The 24,857-nt window shown below is 34.9% G+C and overlaps 3 protein-coding genes across 3 annotated transcripts; 2 read left to right on the forward strand and 1 right to left on the reverse strand.

The window, feature by feature from the left end:
- Positions 1-3,684: 3,684 nt before the first annotated feature.
- On the reverse strand, positions 3,685-5,091 carry LOC107487800 (mitogen-activated protein kinase kinase kinase 20). Its single transcript, XM_016108499.3, has one exon. It carries the CDS (start codon positions 4,887-4,889, stop codon positions 3,852-3,854), a length of 1,038 nt encoding a protein of 345 aa, XP_015963985.1. The 5' UTR covers positions 4,890-5,091; the 3' UTR covers positions 3,685-3,851.
- Positions 5,092-12,765: 7,674 nt separating this feature from the next.
- On the forward strand, positions 12,766-13,690 carry LOC107487749 (uncharacterized). The gene is made up of 2 exons (XM_016108446.1): positions 12,766-13,381; positions 13,467-13,690. Exons 1-2 carry the CDS (start codon positions 12,766-12,768, stop codon positions 13,688-13,690), a joined length of 840 nt encoding a protein of 279 aa, XP_015963932.1.
- A 36-nt stretch (positions 13,691-13,726) lies between these two features.
- On the forward strand, positions 13,727-15,364 carry LOC107487748 (uncharacterized). Its single transcript, XM_016108445.1, has 3 exons — positions 13,727-13,993; positions 14,123-14,465; positions 14,544-15,364. Exons 1-3 carry the CDS (start codon positions 13,727-13,729, stop codon positions 15,362-15,364), a joined length of 1,431 nt encoding a protein of 476 aa, XP_015963931.1.
- Positions 15,365-24,857: the final 9,493 nt, after the last annotated feature.

A 24,857-nucleotide genomic window follows, 5' to 3' on the forward strand; every position in this document is an offset into this window, starting at 1 on the left:
ACCTGGAACTCTGTCAGACCAGTAGTCCCTTCCGCATCTCTAGCTCCGAATCCAACAGCGTGCCCTAATACCCCCTCATGTCTCATGGCGTCCAAGTCCAACGAGGAAAAATGTGGTGGATACTGCTGTGTGCCAGAGCTAGAACCACCTACCTCCAACGCAGGCCCAGTCGCTCCAATATCATCAGCGCTATCATCGTCAATCATATCCGGCTCGACGTCATCCTCGTCTTCATCGTCCAAAAAACCGTCTCCTACGCCAACAGGTGCAACTCCCACTAAAGCGTTCGGCAAGTTTTCCCTTTCCACTACCTCGTCGCCTTCGGTGGCATTGAGGTCAACAGCGAAAGATGGGGAGGCGACATGTTGGACCACTGGTTCGTACACAGGGACGGACGAGGAAGCAACGGCAGGCCGGGAACTAGAACCTGCTGGATTCGCTAACGTGTTCGTATTCCTGTTCGAACCGCCGGAGCTGGATACAACATCAACCAGCCGGGCCAACAACTCCGGTGTCCTCACCTCCGGAAACTGCCGCCGACAGAGAAACATTACTTGCAAGTCCGCATCATTATTAATCGTGAAGCAATCATACTTCACCGTATTCTGTAGCACCGTGACTGGAATGCGATAGAAAAACTTCTTTACCCGCTTCGCACCCTCCAGACCGAGCTTCATTAGTACAGCGCTAACAAGGTCATCGTAACTCGTCGTAGATGTTATGACAATACATAGAGGATTCTTATCTGTGAACTTTACTCCGGAACGAGTTTTTCTATTAACAGATCCTCTGTGGTGCACCAAAACCACAAAACTCTCCTCACTAGCCATCTTACTCCCTCTAATGATACTAACTCACGTTTGGAACCATATATATACAGCTCAGTCTCACACATAGTTCGAACCGGCCTGGTTCGAACTATGATTGATGTAATTCGAACCAGCCCGGTTCGAATTACATGCAAACATTCTCTCTCTATAATTCAAACCACCTTGGTTCGAATTACTTTCATTCGTAATTCGAACCAGGCTGGTTCGATTTAGTACCAACAAAAAACCCTAATTCGAACTCACCTGGTTCGATTTACTAACAAATAGAGTTCGAACCAACCTGGTTCGAATTATATAAAAATACGATCTGGCTTATTGCTGAAACGATTTTTGCTTTGGCGTATTTACGTAATTTTTTGAGCCAGTTGGTTTATTATGGTTTTTTACCCTATTTTATATTAATAACTAATTTTAACATAGATATAGTATAATTGTTTTTTTAAAGAGACGTGGTATTTGCCTTTCTTGTGGATTTGTAATTGAGTAATCGTGTAATTAACATATTATTTTAAATTTCATCGATTTGGTTAGGAAATTATTTTTTAAAAAAACAACAATCAAATAATAAAATAGTGAATAAATAAATATTAAAATAGATGAAAAAAAATATTAACTGTTATTGATTGTAAAACATTTTTTCATAATATATTTTCTTATTCTATTTGCATGAAACGCTATACTGCCTATACATCTAATATGCATTTTTTTAAAAGTCTATTTTGCTAAATAATATAGCAACAACACTTTTCTTTTCTTTGTTTTTATGGTTTAGTTACGGTCTTACGGACAAAATATGTTTAGCAAACTATCTCATGCAATCATTATTTCGCATTTGGCATATTGTTCAATTTTTCAAATTAAGACGGTAAAATTACTTTAGAAGAATACGTTGAGATTGGACAAGGGAAGGAATCACTTGTTTTCTTTTTAACGTTCTTATTTATTTATTATTTTTTTTTTTTTGGACGAGTACCTTCTTTTAATTTCTTTTGGTCCTGGAATCGTTTGTCTTTCTGGGGTCAGAGTTTTTGGTCGACAGGAAGCTTATGCTGATTTCACAGGGTCGTTATATAAAAAAACTTATCTTTGGGCCTGGCCCATTTGAACATGGACTGCCATACTGCATCAAAACACACACACACAAATGAAATAGGATATGGACACTTTACCAAGAAAACAACAAAGGATATGGACAAAACGAGTCTCTTACAAATTGTTTAAATATGAGGTGACTCAGCTGAAAGTCACATAAAGTTAATATCTAAAAACCGTTAAATGAAAATTTAGTCAAATAAGTCAAATTATTTAATGGCTCTCAGTTATCAACTTCACGTGAAGTCGACTACACCTGAATTTCCATCAAATATAAAACATACTAAAAAGATGAGGACAGCTGCAAAGAGACCATTAAGAAAGGGTGGGAGAAAGAAAGCAATGAAGAGGGATAATGGAACAGAATCATAAGAAAAATGAAAAATTGCAAGCAAGAGCTGACCAAGTGGAGCAAAGACAGGTTTAGAAAGACGGACAAAGAGATTGAAAGGTGGCAAACAAAGATGACAAAGCTACAAAATTCTAACTTCTCATACAAACATAATCTAATCCAAGAAGCAAAACAAGAGCTGACCAAGTTAGGATGCAGGAAGAGAAGTATTGAATCCAAAGATCCAGATTAAAATGGCTCAAATAGGAAAACAAAAATACATCCTTCCTCCATACATCCACAATACAAAGAAAACAAAGTGGATATATGGCAAGATAATTGGATCTATGGGATGAACAACTCACTAGGAAGAGACAATCCAAGACCCCAAGAAGTTGAAGAAATTATCACAAGACAAGGAAAGTGGCATAAAACTATTATTCAAGAGAAATTTCGCCCACTAGTGGCTGACCTGCTTTTTCAAACCCCAATAAGTAAATTTGTAGGTGAAGATGTGTTAGTTAATTTGGCCTTTTTTTTTTCAAAAGATAGAGATTACTCAGTCAAACCAGATTGTCATGTAGTAAAAGGAGAGAAAAGTGCAAGAAAAGGAATGCACCCAAGGAATTTGGGGGATGAAGGCTCCACAAAAAAAAAAAAAAGTTCATCTGAAAATTTGTCAACATAATCCCGATAAGAACAAACCTTGTAAAGAAAGAATAATCATTAATCCTATTTGTCCTGTTTGTATGCTGGAAGAAGAAGCAGTGGAGCATGCGCTATTTCATTGTGAATGGAAGGGTTGCCTAGTTTGGATCACAAATCCAGTGCATAAACACAGCTGAGTCAATCAGGTCATTAGGGAATTGGTTACAGAAAATTCTACAGAGAATTAAAAAACAACCAGAGGAAGAAAGGGAGAACTACTGGAGCAGAGTAGGACAACTACTATGGACAATTTGGAAGTCTGAAAACAAGACAACATTACAGCACAAACAACCAGATCCTAGTACAAGAATTCTCAATGCTAAGATTCAAGAAAAGGAGTACAACAAGATTGTCAATTCAAATGTCAAATGTAAACAAGCCAGGACCAAGAATAAATTACCTATAACGTGGCAACTTCCTCCAGAGAACTGGATTAAGGTCAAACCGTGGATGCACATTCTCGAACATAATCAAATCAAGAGCAACTACAGTAGTCTTCAGAGATTCAGAGGGTCGATTAGAACATGCGTTAGTAACATCTAATAACAATGTCTAAATTCTAATTACCATTTCTAATTAAAATCTGTCAAACGGAAAATCAAGAAAAAAATCAACTAAAAGATAATAATAAAATAAACAATTACAAACAATTTCTTTTTTTTTTAACAAAAAGTTCAAGTGAATAATTGATTATTAACAAATTAACAGTTCCGGACGGTTACATGAATAATTGATTATTAACAAACAATTAAAAGATTGTGAATCATATCATATCCGCTGAAAATTGTCACCAAAAAAGAATGAAAGTCACCAAAAAAAAAATATCCGCTGAAAATTAATTTCAATGACCAAATCTAAACAGAAAAATCTTCTAATTAAGATCTCACTGCTCACGAAGCTTCCACGATAACTCTTCTCCGAACACTTATCCAGCCCTCCGATTCTGACCAATCCGGCAACCCCTGCTCCGTCACCAGCTGCGGTAACCAATCCTTAGGCGGGGAAACAGTGGTGACAGCAGAATCATTCACCGTGGAAGTGTAATCCCAATCAGGAAAGTCAAAGTTACTTCTGGGCGAGATTTCGTTATGGATCAAAGCATCATGGCTGTCTTCACCGGCGAGAAACGGGTGGTTGAGGAGCATCTCCGCCGTCCACCTCTCCCTGGGATCCTTAACGAAACACTTTCTCAAAAAGTCCTTCCCCTGTTCGGACAAGTCCTCCGGAATCACCGGAATTTCTTCACCAACTCCAATCCGAATTAGCAGCGACCACATGTTGGACCCACTCTTAACATTCCACGCTGGCTTTCCGGTGAGCATCTCCACGGCGGCGCATCCAAGGGCCCATATATCCGCCGGTGACTCATACTCGTTATCATTCACCGACTCAGGGGACATGTAGAGAGGCGTTCCCCTGCACTCCCACTTCTTGTCTCCACGCTGCACCGTGGCACCTTTCTCCTTTGCAAGCCCGAAATCCGAGATCTTCACCTCGCCGTTTTCGAACACAAGCATGTTCTGAAGCTTAATATCGCAGTGAACGAACCCATTCTCGTGAATGTGCTTCAACCCTTCCATGATGGACCTCGCGTACCTTCTTACTTGTTTCTCATCGAACTTCCCACCTTGATTCTTCTTCATCTGATCAGCGAGCGTGCCGTTGGAAGCGTATTCGAGGAAGATGTTGTAAAACGACTCACCGTTTTCGACGGTGGTGTCGTGGCCCAAGCACTTAACTATTCGAGGACAAGAAGAACCGAGGCGGTCAAGGACGTGTTCCTCGTTAACGAGGAAGAAGGAGGTCAAACGATCGGAGGACTTAACGGCTGCCGGAAAGTGGAACGAAAGGGAAGGGTTCTTGGGTGTGGCTAAACTGACGGTGGCGAAGCTTCCACTGCCGAGGATTGGTCCTCGAATCCAGTCCATGATTCTGAGGAATAAGAATAAGAATGTGTATATGTGTTTGCAGTTAAAGAATTGAATGAAGTTAACTGTGTTGGTGTGTATGTTTATAGCGTTTGGAGAAGGAGGGAAGGCTTCTCAACAATTGCGTCGTTCTGCACATTAAGAAAGTGTTGATTGTCACTGATTGATTCAACGAATGAAATCAACAATGAATGAAGAACAATTTGGCGCGTGTGACTCAGGATATTGCATTGCATTTATATAAGGTAATGGCGCGTGATTACATAAAATATTGAGTAAAGTAATAATTAGATTTTTGATAATTTTAACTTAAAATTAATTAGTTTAAAAAAAATAGAGTACTAATTAAATCTTCTAAAATAATAAGGACTTGTTTATTTGGATGCAATTTATTTTTTTTTTAATATTGTCTTTTTAAAAGATCTTTTATAAAAATAAAAATAATCTTATGTTTGGATAACTCATATAAAAAAAATTTTATCTATCAATTATATTTGAATAAAATAAGATAAAAGTACTTTTTGTTTATTTATTATATGAAAAATATTTTTTAAAAAAAATATAAATGATAGTTTCTCAAAAAAAGATACATTTTTTATTTTTCTAATACTTTTACTATTAGAAATTTGTCAAATATACTAAAAAATAAAAAAAATATTTTTTCATTGAAAAAATATCCTTTTTATCAATTTAATCCCAAACAAGCACTAAACAGGGACATGTATGTCTTTTCGTCAATTAGGACTGGCAATGGGTAAGGTAAGGTAAGATTTTGACTCTACCCCCTACTCGCACCCTAAAATTTTAAACCCTACCATATCCGACCATACCCACAGAAAAATAAAAAATTTCAAGCAAATATAAAATTCAACCATTCCAAATTTCATACATATTAATAAAATAAAAAATAAAAAACTAAATTCAAATTAAAATTAAAAATATAAAATCTTAAAAAAATCTAACATAAAATTACAAATAATATGATTATCAACTAATTTAGTGGTTATTTTAAATTTTTATAAGAGAAAAATTGTGGATTTAACACTCATTTTCTTCACTACATACATAATTTTTACATATATATTATATAATATATTAGGGGTACGGATTGGTAGGGTAAGGTACACCCTGAACCCGTACCCTATCCTACCCGCAGGCAAACTCACACCGCATCCTACCCTATCTGAACGGGTTGGGTACTCTCGGATAGGGTATAGATTGTCAGTCCTACCGTCAATAGATAGTGCAAAACAAAATGAAATTACCCATGTATTTCATTATCTACAGTGGTATGTATTTCGTTGTTGTATACGAGTATAAAAATAATGTAGTTTTGGACAGTAAAACATTCATTATCTATTGAGTTTTTACATAACCCTTATTAACGGCTTTATTTATAACAAATCCTACTAAAACAGGTAAAATTTTATTAAATTATTATCTACATAACAATCTTTTATAAATAGATATATTATAATAGTTAACGGTACATATAAGCACTACTGTTAAGTTTTACGTGATGAATTGATAGAAAGATATAACGTGTTTTCTGTCTGCTATTGTAAAGGACTAAATCAATACTTTTTAAATTTTTTTAGAGATTAATTAATTTAATTAATCTAAAATTAAAATTTTTAAAGATTTAATTGTGACTTAATTTTAAAATATTTTAATAAATCTAAATTAAAATTATATACATAGGAGATATTGACTACTCGTGCGCATTTGTTATCCGATTCTTGATTAGATTATATTGAATTCCCTTAGGTTTCGTATAGATTTTTTATTAGACGATTCCCAGCAGTGTGACTAGTACTACCTCCTTCCTCTTTCTTGACTTTTCATCTAAAATCTGGTTATACTTTATAGTTTTATTGTTGACCCAATTTAATAGAAAAAGTACCCAATGAAAGTCAAATAGGTACACTATTGTAATAGTAATATTCAGTTTAAATTAAATTAGATTGATCTACTAGTTATTTTATAATACAAATTAAGATAATAAAAATCTAAATCAAGAAATATTAAAAGAAGAGATCGGCCCAAACGACCTAAAGAAGTTCAACAAGAAGATTGAGACTGCCAGCATAGACGTAGCCGTAGGACTTTATATAAGAAAAGTTGCAAAGTAAATTATTAAGAATGAATGAAAGAAGATAATTTGTTACGTGATGAGAGAGGTCAAAGAGATTGTTATATAGAATGGAGAGTTAGTGAAGCGGAGTATAATGAATTTTGCATATTGTAATTGTTGAGAGTAAATTTTTTCACTCAAACAAGGAAATTAGTTACTCGTACCCTTACATTTTTTTTTACATAATTCTATAGTCATTATTGTTGGAATTTTCATACAATTTCTTAATTCAAAAATTATTCATGTTAAATAATTAAGAAATAAAATACTTTAATGTAAAAGCGTACCTGAATCTATAAACATGAATCATGATTGGAAGAGTCTGGATCTTATAGTTCTTTTGATCTTTTTCAACCAAAGCTTTCTGTATTTTTAGGCGGCTAAATTACAACTCTTTTGATAGGAAAAGAGTAACAATGGCGATTTTGGTATATTTTGGGAACCGAAACCCTGAAAACAATATTTATATTTGAGACTGACACCCATTAAACCCTAAAGTCTAAATAAAAAAAGTATCTAAAATTCAAAAGATAATTATCTAAAAAACAAAAGATAATATCTGGTTTTATTCTCATTAAATTCTAAATTAAAAGTAATTATGACTTATTCAATTTAACATTTATAATAATAAATAAGATCACCATTATATAAGTCATTTAATTTAAAATATATAACATAATTTATTATTATAATTAATATATGTATTGTCAACAAACAAATAAGAAAATTGAAATAATTTTCTAACAATTATCTCATACAATATCATCTCTATTTGATAATTGATTTTGTTATTTAATTTTGTTACTGTACTATTACTGGCCTTGCTATTTTGAGATAGGTGATCCAACATCTCACTAGTTCATTAAACAAATATAAGGGATTTTAATATCACTTTGTGTCTGTAATAATTTATTGATCAACAACAAATTTTTAAATAAAATTTCAATTTACGATGAATTAATTCTTGACTTATCAGATTAGAAAATACCAAAAAACAAAAAAAATATATTCTTTGTAAATTCGAATTTATTATTTTAGATGTCTATTCCAATATAGGTATGCAAAGACTTTTAATCTTATATATATTGATATAATAACAGATCTTTAGATATTTGACACTTAAATCACATATAGTTTAGTTACTAAATCCCTTTTAAAAACGGAAAGATATGACAATTTTATTGTTGAGCTCTTTTAATTTGGGACACCGTTGAAAGGTGTTAGCGAAGATATATGTTGATTGTAATATAAAAGGATAGTCAAAAGAGTTTTGAGACCCAGAATGTGCTACTCCTCAAGCAAAACTTTCAGGATTGGAATTGTTGACCATGATGGTAAAATTCTCCCCGAATTAATCCAACTTTCAGTAAGCGGGCTCTAATTAAGTAGCAAAATATATCTTTTTTTCCCGATAAACTAGCAAAATGTATCTATTTTTTTTTGATAAATAAGGGGACAGAAACACACAACAAAAAATTTAGATTATACATTTATTATTATATCCTTTTATGATAGATTATATTTTGAGGTCAAACTTGCTTATGTGACGTATTTTGGTATCAATTTATATTTTTTACTCAATTATTTTTTAAAAATATTATATAATCAATAATACAAAAAATTAAAATTTAATGATTATTTATTTTAAAAATTATAAATAATTTTAATATTCTATTTTATATATAAAAATATTAATTTCGAAAATACGCAGCGCATCGATTTGTTCTACAAATACGCATGCCAACTCAAGGTGGACGTCTGAGAAATGGAGTTCCACATGAAGATAAATGTACTGCCCGCAAAATGGATCTGACAGCACCAGAGACTATCTCTGGAGCCACGCCCACGAAATGGTAGCGCAGCCATTTAATGGCTGGCATTCGCGAAATGAGATATCAGGAGGGCGGTCACTTGGCACTTAACATTATTTCCAATCCCATGAGTTTTTTTGTTGTGTTTTTACTTTTTACCATTGTTTCCTTTTATTCTCCTAATAAAATTTTTGTAAGATCATGGGATACTATTCCAAAATCTGATATTGATATGATTGAATTGATATATGTTAGTAACGAGACTACAAAAGTAATTCATTAAGTATAGCTCAATATTATACACAGGATACGATACGATACAAGACACGTCGACACGCGAATTTTAAAATTTTATAGGACACTGGGACATGCATACATATAAAATATAAAGTTTTTTTAGATAATTATAATAATATTTTAATATTTTATTGATATTAAAATATAAATTAATATTTTTAATATTTTTTTAAATTATATAAAGTATTTAAAATATTCTTTTGTTTTAATAAATATATTTCTAAAATCATTTCAAAATACAAATTAAGAATAAACCTAAACACACTAATACGTAAAGATATTTAGATGTATCTAAGTGTTTTCAAAAACTAATTTTTTATTTTTTAATAAAATACGATTAGACACAGAAAATATGTGTGTCGGACAAATATCGATGAGTGTTGTATTTAAAATGTGCCTAATACACGGATATAGTAACTCAGTGAAGTATTCATACTTCATAAAGCGTAAGTTTTAGAGTTAAATATATATATGATGATCGATATGGGACGTTCTGTATCAATCTACATGTTAATGCTATTTTTAAAAAATATTATGTGTTAAATAATTAAATTTATTAACATTTATTTAATGATTAATTACAATAAAATTTATCAATAATTATAATATTCTATATCATATTGTTTTAATAATTACCTTATTTCTCTATATCTCTTGAAATTCTATAAATCTTTTTAATAATTCTTGATTCTTTTTTATAATATTTTGAATATAGTATTTTTTTATTTTTATCTATTAAATTTATCTATATAGTTAGAGAATTATTTGATAATTTTTTAATAATATATTATTATTTTTTACTACTCATCAAATCCATTTTTTGTTATTATTATTACTACTACTATTATTATTATTAATTTGACAATATTTAGTAAATATATAAAACCCGCTTTAAAATATTTTTGTTTGTTTTTTCTCATAGATATTGAAGTATTTAATTTGTTTACTGTGTACTACATTTTTTCTTTATTAAATATAATTACTTTGTGAACTTATTTATTTTAATGATTATTATTTGGTATTAGTATAAATAATAAAAAAAGTTATTTTATATAAGTTAATAAATATATTCACGAATAATTTATTTTAGAAATATATTTTGATATAAATATAAAGAAATAGACATATTTTGGATATACACTAATTACTCAAGAAAACATAATTCTAACAGAATCTACGAAGAAATTAAAATAAGATACAGGAAGACAAAGAAAAAAAAATATATGATAACTACATAATATCTATTATCTTTAGTAGATAGTATCTCGAAAAACAAATACATTTTTAAATGTAATTACTTTCAGTCACTAATAAGTTCGATCATTAATTCATTATCTGGTACTTATATAATCTATTATGGAATATCAAAGTTCTTCATTCTGAAACACTTTTCTTCATTCTTGAAATGATTTCTTAAAAAAAAAGTATAGTAATATATATCTCTCTGCAATTTTAAAAATTATCATATTGATTGACTGTTACGGATTTTCTATTTTATGTATATATAATTTCAAGAATTAAGAACAAAAATTTCTAAAATTATCTATAAAGTATTTTGTCTGGTACATATCAAATACAAATATAGGACAACTACTTTATTTAAATTATCGGTGCAACATATTTTATGAAAGACAATGTTATTTGTTAGTAATTAATCGTATGAAAATGTTTTCATGTAAAAATTATTAAAAGTGGAAAAATAAAAATAATTAAATAATTTAATATATTTGATTAAATTATTTAATATAGTACATGTTAATATTTAAATTATCATTATTTTCAAATAAAAATATTTTTATGTGAGAAAATTTTTAAACGTGCGAAATTTACCGAGATAACTTGAGAAACAAGGAAACCAATTTGCTTGTTGTTATATATATATTTTTTAAAATATATTACATAATCATTTATTATATTTTCTAATTATAAAAAATTAAAATAAATAATTAAATAAATATAAAATAATATTTAATTAAATATTTAATATTATATATATTAATTAAAAAATATTTTTCATCCTTCAAGTCTCTAATCTTGTTCGATTTTCCATGCATGCAGTATTTTTAACTAAAAAATTAACTTTCTTTAACCAATATCAAAAGAATTTTTAAAATGTTTTTTTTTTCAAATTTTTCACATAAATTTTAAATTTTAAATCCTAAATCTTTTAACAAGTGAGAGTTAAAAATATTTTTATAATAATAAAATGTTAATTAACATTAAATAATTAAAAGTTGGTTCGTGCTCTATAATGATTCTTAACAGATACAGTTTACACCGTGACTTGGTTGTAACGAAATATTTAAGTGAAGATGTGAATAAAAAAAAAAAAATTCACACTCTCTTTAATTCAGTTTATTAGAAGAATAAAAGAACTTCGCTAACTTCTATTGAAATGTCATAATTAATTACATTAATCAAATCACCCCACGCCGTCTTCCCCCTTCCTTCCTTCCTTCCCATTTTCCATCACAATGAACCTCCACTCATCCTCTTCCTTCTGGAGTTAATTGAACTTACTACTATTATTTTGAATATATTATTATTACGCACGATGACTTGACCTATTATATATACTAATCCAAATTAAGCCCACAAGAATAGTCTTGGTCAGAGTTCACACCTTGTCACGAAGATTTATAATTTTCAATTTTGTCATGTGGGTTTGAAAATTGCACGTGAGGTTCGATACGTGGAAAAAATCACCACAACAACCTATAACTAATTGACTATCGTCTCTTACTTTGAACTTTTTGCGACATGGACTCAATTCCGTATAGTAGTCTACCCTACCCTGTGACGTCAGCATAATTCTTCCACGTTGTTAATATAGGCAGACGCGGCTCAAAATGCATGCATGTCAAATATTGGCTGATTTTTTTCGTCTGAAAACAAATGTTGGTATTGTGTAATGAAATAGATATACGGACAAAATTTTTATGGTTACAGTATCAGATCAAAACGTAATTTATGTTTTACTCTTTTTTTCTTTTTTTTTTCAAAAAATTAAACAAATGTAGCCTGCGTTTTATTTTTTTGTAAGATTTTTAAATTTTTTTATTTTGTTTTAAACCAAACGTAGTTTGCGTTTAGTGTTAGGTAGTATTTTTTTTAAATAACAAAAGTATCTTGCGGCTGATTTTTTGCTTATGAAAAGAAGTCATGTGTATCACTATGAAATGGAAGGAATGCAAAATATTGTACTGCTATGAGTCAAAGACAAAATATAACTTACGTTTTATATTTGTTAAATATTTTTTAATTTTGAAATAAAATAAACGTAGCTTACGTTTTGACTTATTAATTTTTTTTTTAATTTCTTTTTAGTTGGCTTTTAAAAAAAGCACATTGCGTTTTTGCACCTAAAAAGGCTAAATTTTTTTTGAAACCCACAAAACGCAGGTTACGTTTTGTTAGTGTCAGAAACTTTTTTTTTGGAAGTCCAAAAACGCAGCTTGCGTTTTGTGCAAATAATAATATTTAAATCCACAAGTTTGCCTATAAATACGAAGTTCGGTTTCATTTTTCTTCATCTTCACTTCTCCTCTTGGTTTTTCTTTCATAAAGTCCTCAATAGGATATTTTTTTGGCAGATAACTGTGTCAAAAAAATAGAGTTAGTTGAGGCTGAAGTTATGGAAGGTGTTGCAAATTTGCGAGTATATTATAATGGTGAGGTTATAACAAACACACATGAAGGAGTGACTTTTGTTTGTGAATGTCCATTGTCATTTGCCATTCCATGTACCATGAGTTTTGTCGAGTTGCAAAATGGTCTTTGTAATAACATTCAAAGCCACATTTTGAAAAGGGTGAGCAATCTTTTATACAGAAGTCCTGTGCAAGTATTTGGTGGGCTAATACAGTTTCAAATAATGCCCATCACTGACGATGCCAGTATGCAGCAGATGTTTTATATTTATCAACAAACCCGATCTCAAGTGCCGATGATAGAGTTGTACGTTGAGTTTGAACAGCAGTCGGGGATGAGTACGGTCGGCGAGGAGGTCAATGTTGATGAGCTCGGGGATATAGATTGGGAAGAAGATAATAATGATAGCGAAGAGGAATTCGAAGCTAACTATGAAGTCGATGACGAAAACGATGACGGAGACTTGGCAGGCAATCTGGCGGTGCAAAATGAAGCGAATGTCGTTGTAAGCCAACACCCGTTTGGTGTTCCGTCTTTTATGCGGACTCTAGATCTCGAAGCCATGCATGCCCCAAAATTTCCTGAGTATGCGAATACGGGTATGTTATGATTATTAACTCAAGTTTCCTGTAGCGCTTAAATAATTTGCCTTGTCTGAAACTGATGCTGGTGCGCACATCGTAGGTGAAGGCAACGTTGCGGCGGAAGATGGCGAGTTTAGTGTCGGAATGAAATTTGGTTCAAGAGAGTCAGTGATATCTGCAATCAAAAGCTACACCATCTCTATAGGAGTTGATTACACTGTGTATGAGTCTGAGCCGCATACATTCTATGCGAAATGCAAGGGGTATGGTGCAGGGTGCGACTGGCTTATCCGAGCTAGCTTGATTCGAAAAAAAGCTTGTTAGGAGATCAGGAGATACAATGGGAAGCACACATGCACCATGGGCACGATTTCACAAGATCATGCCAAGTTGGACTCAGACACAATTGCAGATGCCGATAGGTCGTTGGTCGAAGCAGACCCCTTGATAAAGGTGAAGTCCATTATTGCAGAAGTTCAAGGCAGGTTCAACTACACTGTGAGTTACCGCAATGCTTGGTTGGCAAAGCAGAAAGCTGTCGCAAAAGTTTTTGGTGATTGGGAAGTTTCTTACCAGACTCTGCCAGTGTGGTTGAAAGCAATGACAGTGAAGATGCCAAGGTCTCGTGTTTAAATTAAAACGCTCCCCGTTTACCATGAGAGTGAGGAGGTTTAAGGTGTAAGAGTTATGCACCGCGTTTTTTGGAGCTTCTATCCGTGTATTGTAGCATTCAGACACTGCAAGCCACTGGTGCAGGTTGATGGCACGCACCTGTACGGAAAATATAAAGGTGCACTTCTGGTAGCTGTTGCACAAGATGGGAATCAAAACATTGTGCCTATTGCATTTGCGATTGTCGAGGGCGAGACAGCAGACACGTGGGAGTTTTTTCTAACCAATTTGCGGAGATATGTTGTTACCATTGATGGTGTGGGTATTATTTCTGACCGCCATACCTCCATCGACGTTGCAATAGCTCGCAGTAACGGTGCATGGTCACCACCAAGGGCGTGGCACATGTACTGCATCAGGCACATTGGGTCCAACTTCTTAAGGAGGTTCAAGGCTCCATATTTGCATAAACTCGTGGTCAGCACAGGTATTTCAACTTGCTATTATGGTTCTATTCATAGTAAATTTGTGGCACCTACTTATGATTAAATGGTTTGTTCAACAGGCTATTCTAGGACGGAGCAGGAGTACAACAAAAACTACCAAAGGCTTAAAGAGCGGGGTGAGGCATATACTCAATGGTGCGATGAGATCGGTGTTGAGAGATGGGTGTTGGCATTCGATGGTGGTCATCGTTGGGGACATATGACAACAAACTTGGTAGAGTGTATAAATTCTGTCTTAAAGGGTGCACGCAACCTTCCTGTGACTGCCCTTGTCCGGTCAAATTTCTATCGGCTGAATGAGTTGTTCACTCGGAAGAGTACTGAGGCTCATGACCGTCTTCGCAACGGATTCACGTATTCAGAATTTGCAACGAAGAGAGTTGAAGAAAGCTTCCGACGTGTAGAAAATATTGTGGTCAACCGGTTCAACAGGCGCAACGAGATGTTTGAGGTCCGCGAAATGCAAGATGGTACCATTTACACTGTTAATCTTGCGCAACGACACTGCAACTGTGGCCACTTCCAGGTTGAGCGACTTCCATGTCGCCACGTGCTTGCATGTCGTGCTAACCAGCGTCTTGATTGGCAATTGTACGTGCACGATGTGTACAAGATGTCTCAAATTTACAAGGTGTACAGAGGCGAGTTTGTTCCGATGGGTGATCCATCTACGTGGGATAGATATGAAGGAGCGAAGGTAATCGCCAACTGGACATTGAGGCGCGCGACAAAGGGAAGACCGAAGTCAACCCGCTACTTGAATGAGATGGATTCGCGGGATATGCGTAGTCCTCGCCGGTGTATGGTTTGTGGACGCGAGGGACATAGCCGTAGCCGGTTTCCTCAGCGCGCAGGTCCAAGCTCCACTGGAGGACATTAGTGGCTAAGCTTTTGTGTAACTTTATTATCCCCTACGTCACAGTTGTATGTGGCTTTTATGTAACCTGGTCCTCTATTTTAAATTAGTTAACACTTATTAAATCAATAAATATTTTAAACTTGTCATGTAACTTTTAATGTTGTTAACTTTCATTCTACGCGGTAAACATTGAATAATAATTAAGCAGGATAATCTGGGACGTCTTTTATGCGAGCACAAAGCTAAATATATAACAACAATAATACTTAACACTACCAAGTCATAATACAATACTGAATAAAACATTGAATACAAAATATGACAATGAAAACAAAACTAAACTGTAGCAGTACAACATAAACTGCAACTGACTACTTTCTCGGTGCCTTCTTCGAATACAACGATGGCATGTATTTGTCCGGAGGCGCAGTCTGTGTCCGTAAGTTATACGGATGACCCTGAGACACACCGGCATCTAGACCCCCAAAATTTGTCATGCTCGAACTGCCAGTGTCACATATCCAGGAATCAGTCACCCCTGGAGCACTCGCTCCACCAAGGTCATAACAGTGCTGAACGTCATCCCCCAAAACATCCTCTTCCTCCTGATGGAATTCATTCAAGTCAAACAACTGGGTGCGCGGTGGTGCGGAAGGACCGACATGATGTACATGCCCTGTAGAGGTGTCCACGTCGAAGTCACTGGCATGACCTGATGAGGCGCGACGACCAGCAGACTGCACAGTTGGAGCAGGCGCTTCCTGCTCTCGCGTCGGAAATAGATGTGTTGTATCTGTATCTCAGGACCTGAGACAGGATGAGGCTGTCCGCTAGAACCAAGGGACTAAACTGATCGCCGAGTGGAACTACCAAATACTGCTGGTCAAATACCGGCATCTGAAACTGCTGCTCGTACACCGGCATCTAAAACGGCTGCTCAAATGCCGGCATCTGATGCTGCTGGTCATATGCCGGCATCTGATGCTGCTGGTCATATGCCGGCATCTGAAACTGTTGGTCATATGCCGGGGCCTGAAAGTGGTGATCCTGTGCTGGAACCTATATTACAATTAATTACAATTAATAGTAATTATTCATAATTGATAAACCTAAATAAGAATAACAACAACAGTAACAATAATACCTGAGGCGGGACTTGCTGCTGAGGCGGGACTTGCTGCTGAGGGCCAACTGGTTCTTCCTATTGCTGCTGTGGCTCATCGGCGCCAACCTCTTCACCTACAACTCTGTCTGACAGTCGCAGGTGCATCCCATACTGCTCTGTGTACCACTCGTAGTACACTGGAAGAGGATGAAAGTCAATAATCTCCTAACCTAACTGCAATGTGTTATAGCGGTCGGTCCTCCACCTGTCAACCCATCGACTGTAAATCTATCCTCAGTCATGGTTCTGTGCTCCTCTCAACCCAGTACAATGATCACGACCAAGGTCGAACGTTGGGCCTGGTGGAATCTGTTGCATCCCGAACTGTCGCCTAACTCGGTCTGTTGGGTGCCATTCTATGCACTCGAATGATACTAGCGGCGACTGGGTGGAGCACATAAATAACAGGGCAGCAACGACATCCGGAATCTCGACAACTATATACGGCCGCCATATGAACTGCATATTAGTTACCAAAAGGCCGATTAGAAAAAATATTCTTCTGAACGAAAAAACATTGGACATTAATGATTACAACTTACATCGTTAACTCCCATGTCATCGAGTCCTCGCCTAAAGTGCGTGGTAGGCCGTCGTATATACCTTGTATGTCGGCGCCAATGACTCTATCTAACAAAAAACCGAATAAAACCATTAATTAGAATAACAAATTAATAAAAATGATAATAATAATAACAATAACAATAATAACAATAATAATAATAATAACAATAATAATAACCAAAACAGAATAACAATACGAATAACAATAAAAACCAATACCGTCGCGCAAGTGGAATACTAACATCGCCGACCTGATCGCGGGGTATAGGAGCCAGGAGCGGCATACGCTCCCACGCCCAAACAAAAAGCAATATCAGGGGGCCATCCATCTCTTTGCATCTGTATCGTGATGCACGACACAACGATCTGTACAGGTGTGCCAGACAGGCTGCCCCCCAACTGTATGATGAAATGCGGTCAAAATCCCAAAGTAGCGGTAGAAACTTCGAGTTCAACGAAGTAGTCGACTTATCCAGAAATACAACTGTTCCGAGCACGCAGAAAATGTGCGCTCGGACGTACCGCTCAACAGACTGCTGAGTATCACACCTCTCGGTGTCTCTGCACCGTCGCACCCATGCAATATTAACCTTCCCCGACACGTGATCTTGCGGACCGGGCTCCTGACCAAAAAAGCCATGCAGTCCTCCACTAAAAACTGGTGACTGCTGTCTGATCTACCTGTAACGGCCTCTCCATTAATCGGGAGACCAAGAGTATAGCTCACATCTTCCAGCGTCACCGTCACCTCACCAACTGGAAGATGAAATGTGTTAGTCTCTGGCCTCCAGCGTTCTACCAAAGCACTCAGTAGTGCAGAATGACCTCTCATTTCGCCGACTCGCGAAACGAGTTGAAACCCAGTCAATGCCAGTGCCGCAGCAGCTACCTCGTTAAAGGTATCTGGCGGATCAAATTTTCTGGACAAAAAATTCATGATACCCTGCAACAAGAAAATTGATAGCTATTAAAATTCTAAATAATATCAGTTAATAATTTATTCAAAAAAAGTGTTAGCAATAATAATTATTAAGTATTATTATTACTATCTTAAAAAATAATAATAAATTATTAAAAATTCATAAATATTGATTACTCATAATAACCAGTGTTGTAAACAAATAATAATAAACTAATCATAATAATAACACAAATCACTAAAAAATAATAATAACTTAATACACTACACAGTATTACCACAAATAATAAACAGTATTCTGTTATTAAATAATATTATTTATTATTACAATATACTACCTAACTATTAAAATTAGTAAAAAAAAAATTTCCAAACAGTGTTAAAAAAAACCTTTTACTAAACATTAGTATTATAAGTTATTTTCACTATCATAACTAGTATTATAAACAAAAAATAATATACCGATCATAATAATAATTATTCAAATATAACAATAATAACCATAATATTAACTATTTATTATATTGATTTTTTTAATGACAATAACAATAATAATTAATAATTTTTTTAATTAAACAAACATTGTTAAAAAAAACCGTTGAGTACACCATTATTATCATTATTATGAAAAGTAACAACAAATCACTAACAAATAATAATAATTTAGTACACTAACATAACAAACCAGCATATAAACAAATAATAATATACCAATCATAACAATAATTACTCAAATATAACAATAATAACCATAACAATAACTATTTATTATATTGATTTTTTTAATAACAATAACAATAACAATTAATAATTTTTTTTAATTAAACAAACATCGTTTAAAAAAACCGTTGAGTACGGCATTATTATCATTATCATGAAAAATAACAACAAATCACTCACAAACAATAATAACTTAGTACACTATCTGATTTATTATTAAAAAATATTATTAAATTATTCTCATTGTCATACCTACTATTATAAACAAATAATAATGTAATATTAATAATAATAATAATAATAATAATAACATAATAATAACACTATCAAAAAAAATTAAACGGTTATGAAAAATAAATAATAACATAATATTAGTAATAGTATTATTACTAACCACAGTACTAATTACAAACAAAATTTAAATAAATATATATTAAAATAAAAAATTTATTTACTCATTGAGGATGATCCAAATATTCAATAATGTGATCTTCAAGTTTAGTAAAATCACGAACCATTTTTCAAATGATGGTCTTCACTCTAACCAGCCCCGTTTTGCTCTTCTTCTTCCTCACTAAACCACTCAGCAAGCCTCCAAGAGTACCCCTCACCATTGCCTCTCTCTCTCAACAAGCCTTTCACTTTACAAAATTTTCTTCCTGCGTTTTACATTGCACTCGCGTTTATAGCCCCTGGAACTGATGTCCTGAACACATGTTGTGCATGCAGCAGGGGAGCCTTCAAAACGCAACCTGCGTTTTTCCCTGACAGCTTCAAAACGCATCTTCCGTTTTGCTTCTCCAATGCGGTCAAAAAAGCAGTCTTGGTCTGCATACAGGGGGTATAGGGACACGTTTCGCTTGTTGGAGCTACTCCCCTTGAAAACGCATCCTGCATTTTGCAGCATGCTAATAGCTTTCAAAATTCCTCATGCAGGCAAAACGTTTCCTGCGTTTTGCTTTTCCTGCCACTTGCAGATCCACATTCCAGTATTACACGCCATGCAACAATATACTTGAACATCACCATTTTTTCCCCATTCATTAATTAATTTCTAGTATCTTGCATTTTGTTTTTTGTGTCAGTTTTTTTTTGAAGATACAAAACGTAGGTTATGTTTTATGAATTGTCAGATTTTTTTTTGGAAAACTAAAAACGCATGTTACGTTTTGTTTAAAGAAAAATGTTTTAATCAAGAGTCTTGTCTATAAATACGAAGCAAGACTCGTTCAGCTTGCTTCACTCCACTTCTACTCATCATATTCTTCTTTCTTGCACATATGTCGTAGTTCTTATTTATTTTGGCAGTTAGGTGTGTCAAAAAAGTCGAATTAGGTGATGTTGAAGTTATGGAAAATATTACAAATTTGCGAGTGTATTATAACGGTGAGTTATACCAAACACACATGAAGGAGTGACTTATGTTTATGAATGTTCGTTGTCATTTGCTATTTCTTGTACCATGAGTTTTGTAGAGTTGCAAAATGAGCTTTGTAATAACATTCAAAGCCACCACATTTCGGAAATGGTGACCAACATTTTATACAGGAATCCTGTACAAGTATTTGGTCGGCTGATACAATTTCAAATAATGCCCATCATTGACGATGCCAGTATGCAATGGATGTTATGTATTTATCAACAAATCCAATTTCACGTGCCGATGATAGAGCTTTACGTTGAGTTTGAACATCAGTCGGAGTTGGGTTTGGTTGGCGAGGAGGTCAGTGTTGATGAGCTTGGGGATATAGACTGGGAAAAAGATAATAATAACAGTGAAGAGGAGTTTGAAGCCAACTATGAAGTCGATGATGAAAACGATGACGGGGACTTTGCAGGCAATCTGACAGTGCAAAATGTAGCGGATGCGATTGTAAGCCAGCACCCATTTGGTGTTTCGTCTTTTATACATACTCTAGATCTCGAAGCCATGCATGCCCCGGAATTTCCTGAGTATGCAAACATGGGTGTGTTATGATTATTAATTTAAGTTACCTATAGTGTTTATTTTATTTGCCTTGTCTAACTGATAGTGGTGCGCATGTCGTAGGTGCAATCAACGCTGTGGCAGAAGATGGTGAGTTTAGTGTCGGAATGGAATTTGGTTCGAGAGAATCGGTGATATCTGCAATCAAAAACTACACTATCTCTATAGGAGTTGATTACACTATATATGAGTCTGAGTCGCAGACATTCTATGCAAAATGCAAGGGTTATGGTGCAGGGTGCGATTGACTTATCCGAGCTAACTTGATTTGAAAGAAAGTTTGTTGGGAGGTCAGAAGATACAATGGCAGACACATGTGCACCATGGTTACGATTTCACAAGATCATGCCATGTTGGACTCAGACACAATTGTAGAGGCTATTAGGCCGTTGGTCAAAACAGACCCGTCGATAAAGGTGAAGTCTATTATTGCAGAAGTTCAATCCAGATTTAACTACACTGTAAGTTACTGTAAGGCTTGGTTGGCAAAACAGAAATCTGTCACAAAAGTTTTCGGTAACTGTAATGGCCGAAATCTAGGAAACCGCCAAAAGATCCAAGACTGAAGTAACTGTAATGACCCAGCTAACTTCATGACATGTCTGTTGGCCACTCGGCACATACACTGGTACAACCATGCAAGCGCCGCCGACCCCCAACTGTATCCACCCATCTCCTCAAGCCTAGCCACGTACGGTAGCCATCTAATATGAATACGATTGCCGGACTTGTCGGCAAATAGCTGGGTGCCCAACAACATCATGATATAGGCACGGGCAAAGCGCCTAACTGTCGCCTCATCGGTCCCCTCGGAGCACTCTCCAAAAGTCTCCTGGAACCAGCTGCAGTTCACAGCGAACTTTTGAATTTGGCTCGGGGGAGGTAACACACCGAGCAACTCTTGGAACCACTGCCAAGCTGGCCGGCCACCCTGTATGTATACGTGGAAATCTGTAAGGCAACCGCTGACGTAATGTCCGTCCACTGGCAACCCCAACTGGTACGCCACGTCCTGAAGAGTGATGGTGCACTCCTCAAACGGCATGTGGAAAGTGTGCGTCTCTGGACGCCACCTCTCGACGAATGCACTCACAAGTAGCTCGTCTAATCAGAACCATCTGTCGTTCAGTCTCGCAAGATGGTATAATCCGGTCATTTGCAAGTACGGAACGTACCGCCCATCGAGTCGTATTCCCTGCTGGCGCCGCATACTCGATATGTAACGCCGGGGTTGCGCAATACATGGACCACATGAATAGTACAGATTCAAAAACCAGTTACAAATACAAATCAGGACATAAACAGCTAATAAATACCACTTGCAAAACGACATGTATCAAACCACTAGCAAAAATCCATTGTCAAACAGCATCCAAATAACCACTAGAAACACAGCAGCCTAAAACCGCATACAAAAAATAACTAGCATAAACCAGGGGAAACTCCACTTACAAAAACCACTGGCTAAAATCGCTCAAATTAATAACTACCAATACCACCTACGTAAACCGCTAACATAAACCATCAACAAAACCGCATGCAAAATCTCATATATAAACCACTAGCAATACCACTTTAATAAACCACTAGCAATACCACTTTAATAAACCATTAACATATAGTAACAACAAAAACCACTAAACATATACCACTATCAAAAACCACTAACCTCATCGTTAATCACCCCGGTAATATGAGCGACTCCATCCAAACGATACAGCCTTCCTGGATCGTCCCCCATCGCGTCAATATGCCTCTCGAGTGTTTGCCAAATAGATTCTGGATCATTTTCTCTGGGATTTGGTGGGGTATGAGGAAGAGAAACTGATTCGAATGAGCTTCGTTCGAACTCCTTATATAGGCAACTCACTAGTAATTCGAATCAACTTAATTCGAATTACCTAATGTCACCAACAATGAATAATTCGAATCAATATGATTCGAACTTCTTAATGTCACATAACCCTACTAATTCGAATCGAGTCAATTCGATTTATCCTTCTCTAATTCGATACTACTTGATTCGAATTACATGCAACTTTATTTAAATGTAGTTCGAAGGAAGTTGTTTCGAATTACTTGCATTTTATGTTCGAATCATATTGATTCGAATTACATTAAAATGGTCATTGGTGGAATGCTGAAAAAATTTTCATTTTGGCTGATTTGGGTAAAAAATATCTCCGCCTGGTTTATTTGGGTTTTTTGCCCATAATAAAATTACTAGTTAAAATACAATACATAAAATATAAATAAATATATTTATTTATTAATTATAAAATTTAAAAAAGAATTTTTACCCATTAAGGATGATCCAGATATTCAATAATGTGTTCTTCCAGTTTGGTAAAATCCCGAACCATTTTTTCTTCCTTCATCATATACTTCTTCTTCTCCCACACTTGCTTCTTCAGATTTTTCACTCTTACTTCCTCACTCTTGTTTCACTCTTCTTTAGTAAGGTTGTTTCACTCTTGATTCCCCTGCTATTTGCATTTTGGTTTTGGATTTTATTAACTGAATTCACCACCCTTCATGACACGTGTCGTGCATGCAGCTAGGAAGGCTGCCAAACGCAACCTGCGTTTTGGCTTCTCCAATGCTAGTCAACAACTGCTCCTGTCTGCATGCAGGGGACACCGGGGCACGTTTCATCACTTGATTGCCTGCCCTGCCAATCGTAGGCTGTTTTGCAGCATGCTAAACTTTCTTGGTCTTCGTCCCACCTAAAACATAGCCTGCGTTTTGTGGTTTCTGACAATAGCAACTCCACATTTGTGCATAACACGCCATGCATCCATTTTTCAGTATTTCACCATTTTTTCATCCATTTACAAATTAATTTCTGTCAAATATTACTCTAAAAATGAAGTTCACTCCAAGTTTCGTTTCCTTGCATCATTCAATACTAGAATATTAACGTATAGTATAGGAAAAGAAAAAGTCTATGGGCTTGCATTTTTATTAAAATTTGGCCAATATTTAACCAGCAAAAAGAAAGTAAACAATTTTATACTATTAGATGTAATTTCACATTATTAAAAATACTAATAATAACTAATTGATGACTACAAATTATAAAACTTACTGACCTCTTTACACTTTTCATAAAATTAAAACATTACCACATGTACTCTGACACAATGTAGAACATCATGTTCACTTGTACGAAAAGGTAGCCCCATGAAAAGCTGTCATTTTGTGGACAAAAAATTGACGAGATTAACTTTATTTAAAGTGTAAAAATATCAATAACGGGTAGTTTAAAAAGTATGTAGCCGAGTAGTTCTTGAATGATAGAGCAAATAGGTTCTGGGTTTTGGAATTGGCCATGTGAGTTTGTTTGAAGTCAAAAAAAGTAGATTAATTACTTCTAGGGTATATATTGGTGGCGGGATGGTGATGGAAGGAGGTGGAGTGTATTGAAGGTGAGAAGAAGTTAACAGTGGGTGTCAATAAAAAGAAGAAGTTCTGATTATCGTCGAAAGATTCGCATGGATGGCAGTATAGACTATCGACGGAAGAGCCAATAACCAAGTCGAAAGAGAGCATGGCAATGTAGTGTGCTGGAGCTATTTCGATCTACTTGAAAGCCACTGGAGTAGTCATTCTGTGGCTGATTCTAGTGTTGTTATCGACTTATCACACATGTGGAGGGAGAAGTCGATTTGTTTAATTTGAATGATAACTCTGTCATGTTTGAATATTGGCTAGTGTTGATAAGGTGTATGAACAACAGAAGCATTCATGATAAAGTGTTGTTCCCACGTAGAAATTAGGTTTCGATTTATAGGAGTGGTGAAGAATAATAATGGGTAGAAAGAATTAAACTTCTCAAACTGCTCCATTAGAGCTGATACCCATTTTGTTGTGCTTGCTCAAGTTTTAGCTTTTAGAAAATTCTTCTAAGATTATTAGAACTTATACCTTCGGCACTCACACCTACACCATTCACACTCAAGACCCTAAATGCATACTGTGTTTTAGTCCTTTCATATGAGAACTTTTGAGGGGTTTATTGTTGAATTAAGACAAGATTTTGACTCAAGATTTTGAGGGGTTTATTGTTGTTTAAAAATAAATTGGATACTAAAATCCCGTATGTTTTGGAATCAATACATAATATATTATTATATAAAATCTATAGGTATTTTCCTAG

The sequence above is a fragment of the Arachis duranensis genome, chromosome 5 (assembly GCF_000817695.3).
Source record: "Arachis duranensis cultivar V14167 chromosome 5, aradu.V14167.gnm2.J7QH, whole genome shotgun sequence".
NCBI classification, from domain to species: Eukaryota; Viridiplantae; Streptophyta; class Magnoliopsida; order Fabales; family Fabaceae; genus Arachis; species Arachis duranensis.

Excerpts from the sequence above, each read along its gene's own strand:
- LOC107487749 (XM_016108446.1), top strand. The coding sequence starts at position 12,766 with ATGGAAGGTGTTGCAAATTTGCGAGTATATTATAATGGTGAGGTTATA. Across the intron at positions 13,382-13,466 it reads TCCTGAGTATGCGAATACGG|GTGAAGGCAACGTTGCGGCG; the intron begins GTATGTTATGAT and ends CGCACATCGTAG.
- LOC107487800 (XM_016108499.3), bottom strand. The coding sequence starts at position 4,889 with ATGGACTGGATTCGAGGACCAATCCTCGGCAGTGGAAGCTTCGCCACC.
- LOC107487748 (XM_016108445.1), top strand. The coding sequence starts at position 13,727 with ATGGGCACGATTTCACAAGATCATGCCAAGTTGGACTCAGACACAATT. Across the intron at positions 13,994-14,122 it reads TGAAGATGCCAAGGTCTCGT|GTTGATGGCACGCACCTGTA; the intron begins GTTTAAATTAAA and ends CCACTGGTGCAG. Across the intron at positions 14,466-14,543 it reads TAAACTCGTGGTCAGCACAG|GCTATTCTAGGACGGAGCAG; the intron begins GTATTTCAACTT and ends TTTGTTCAACAG.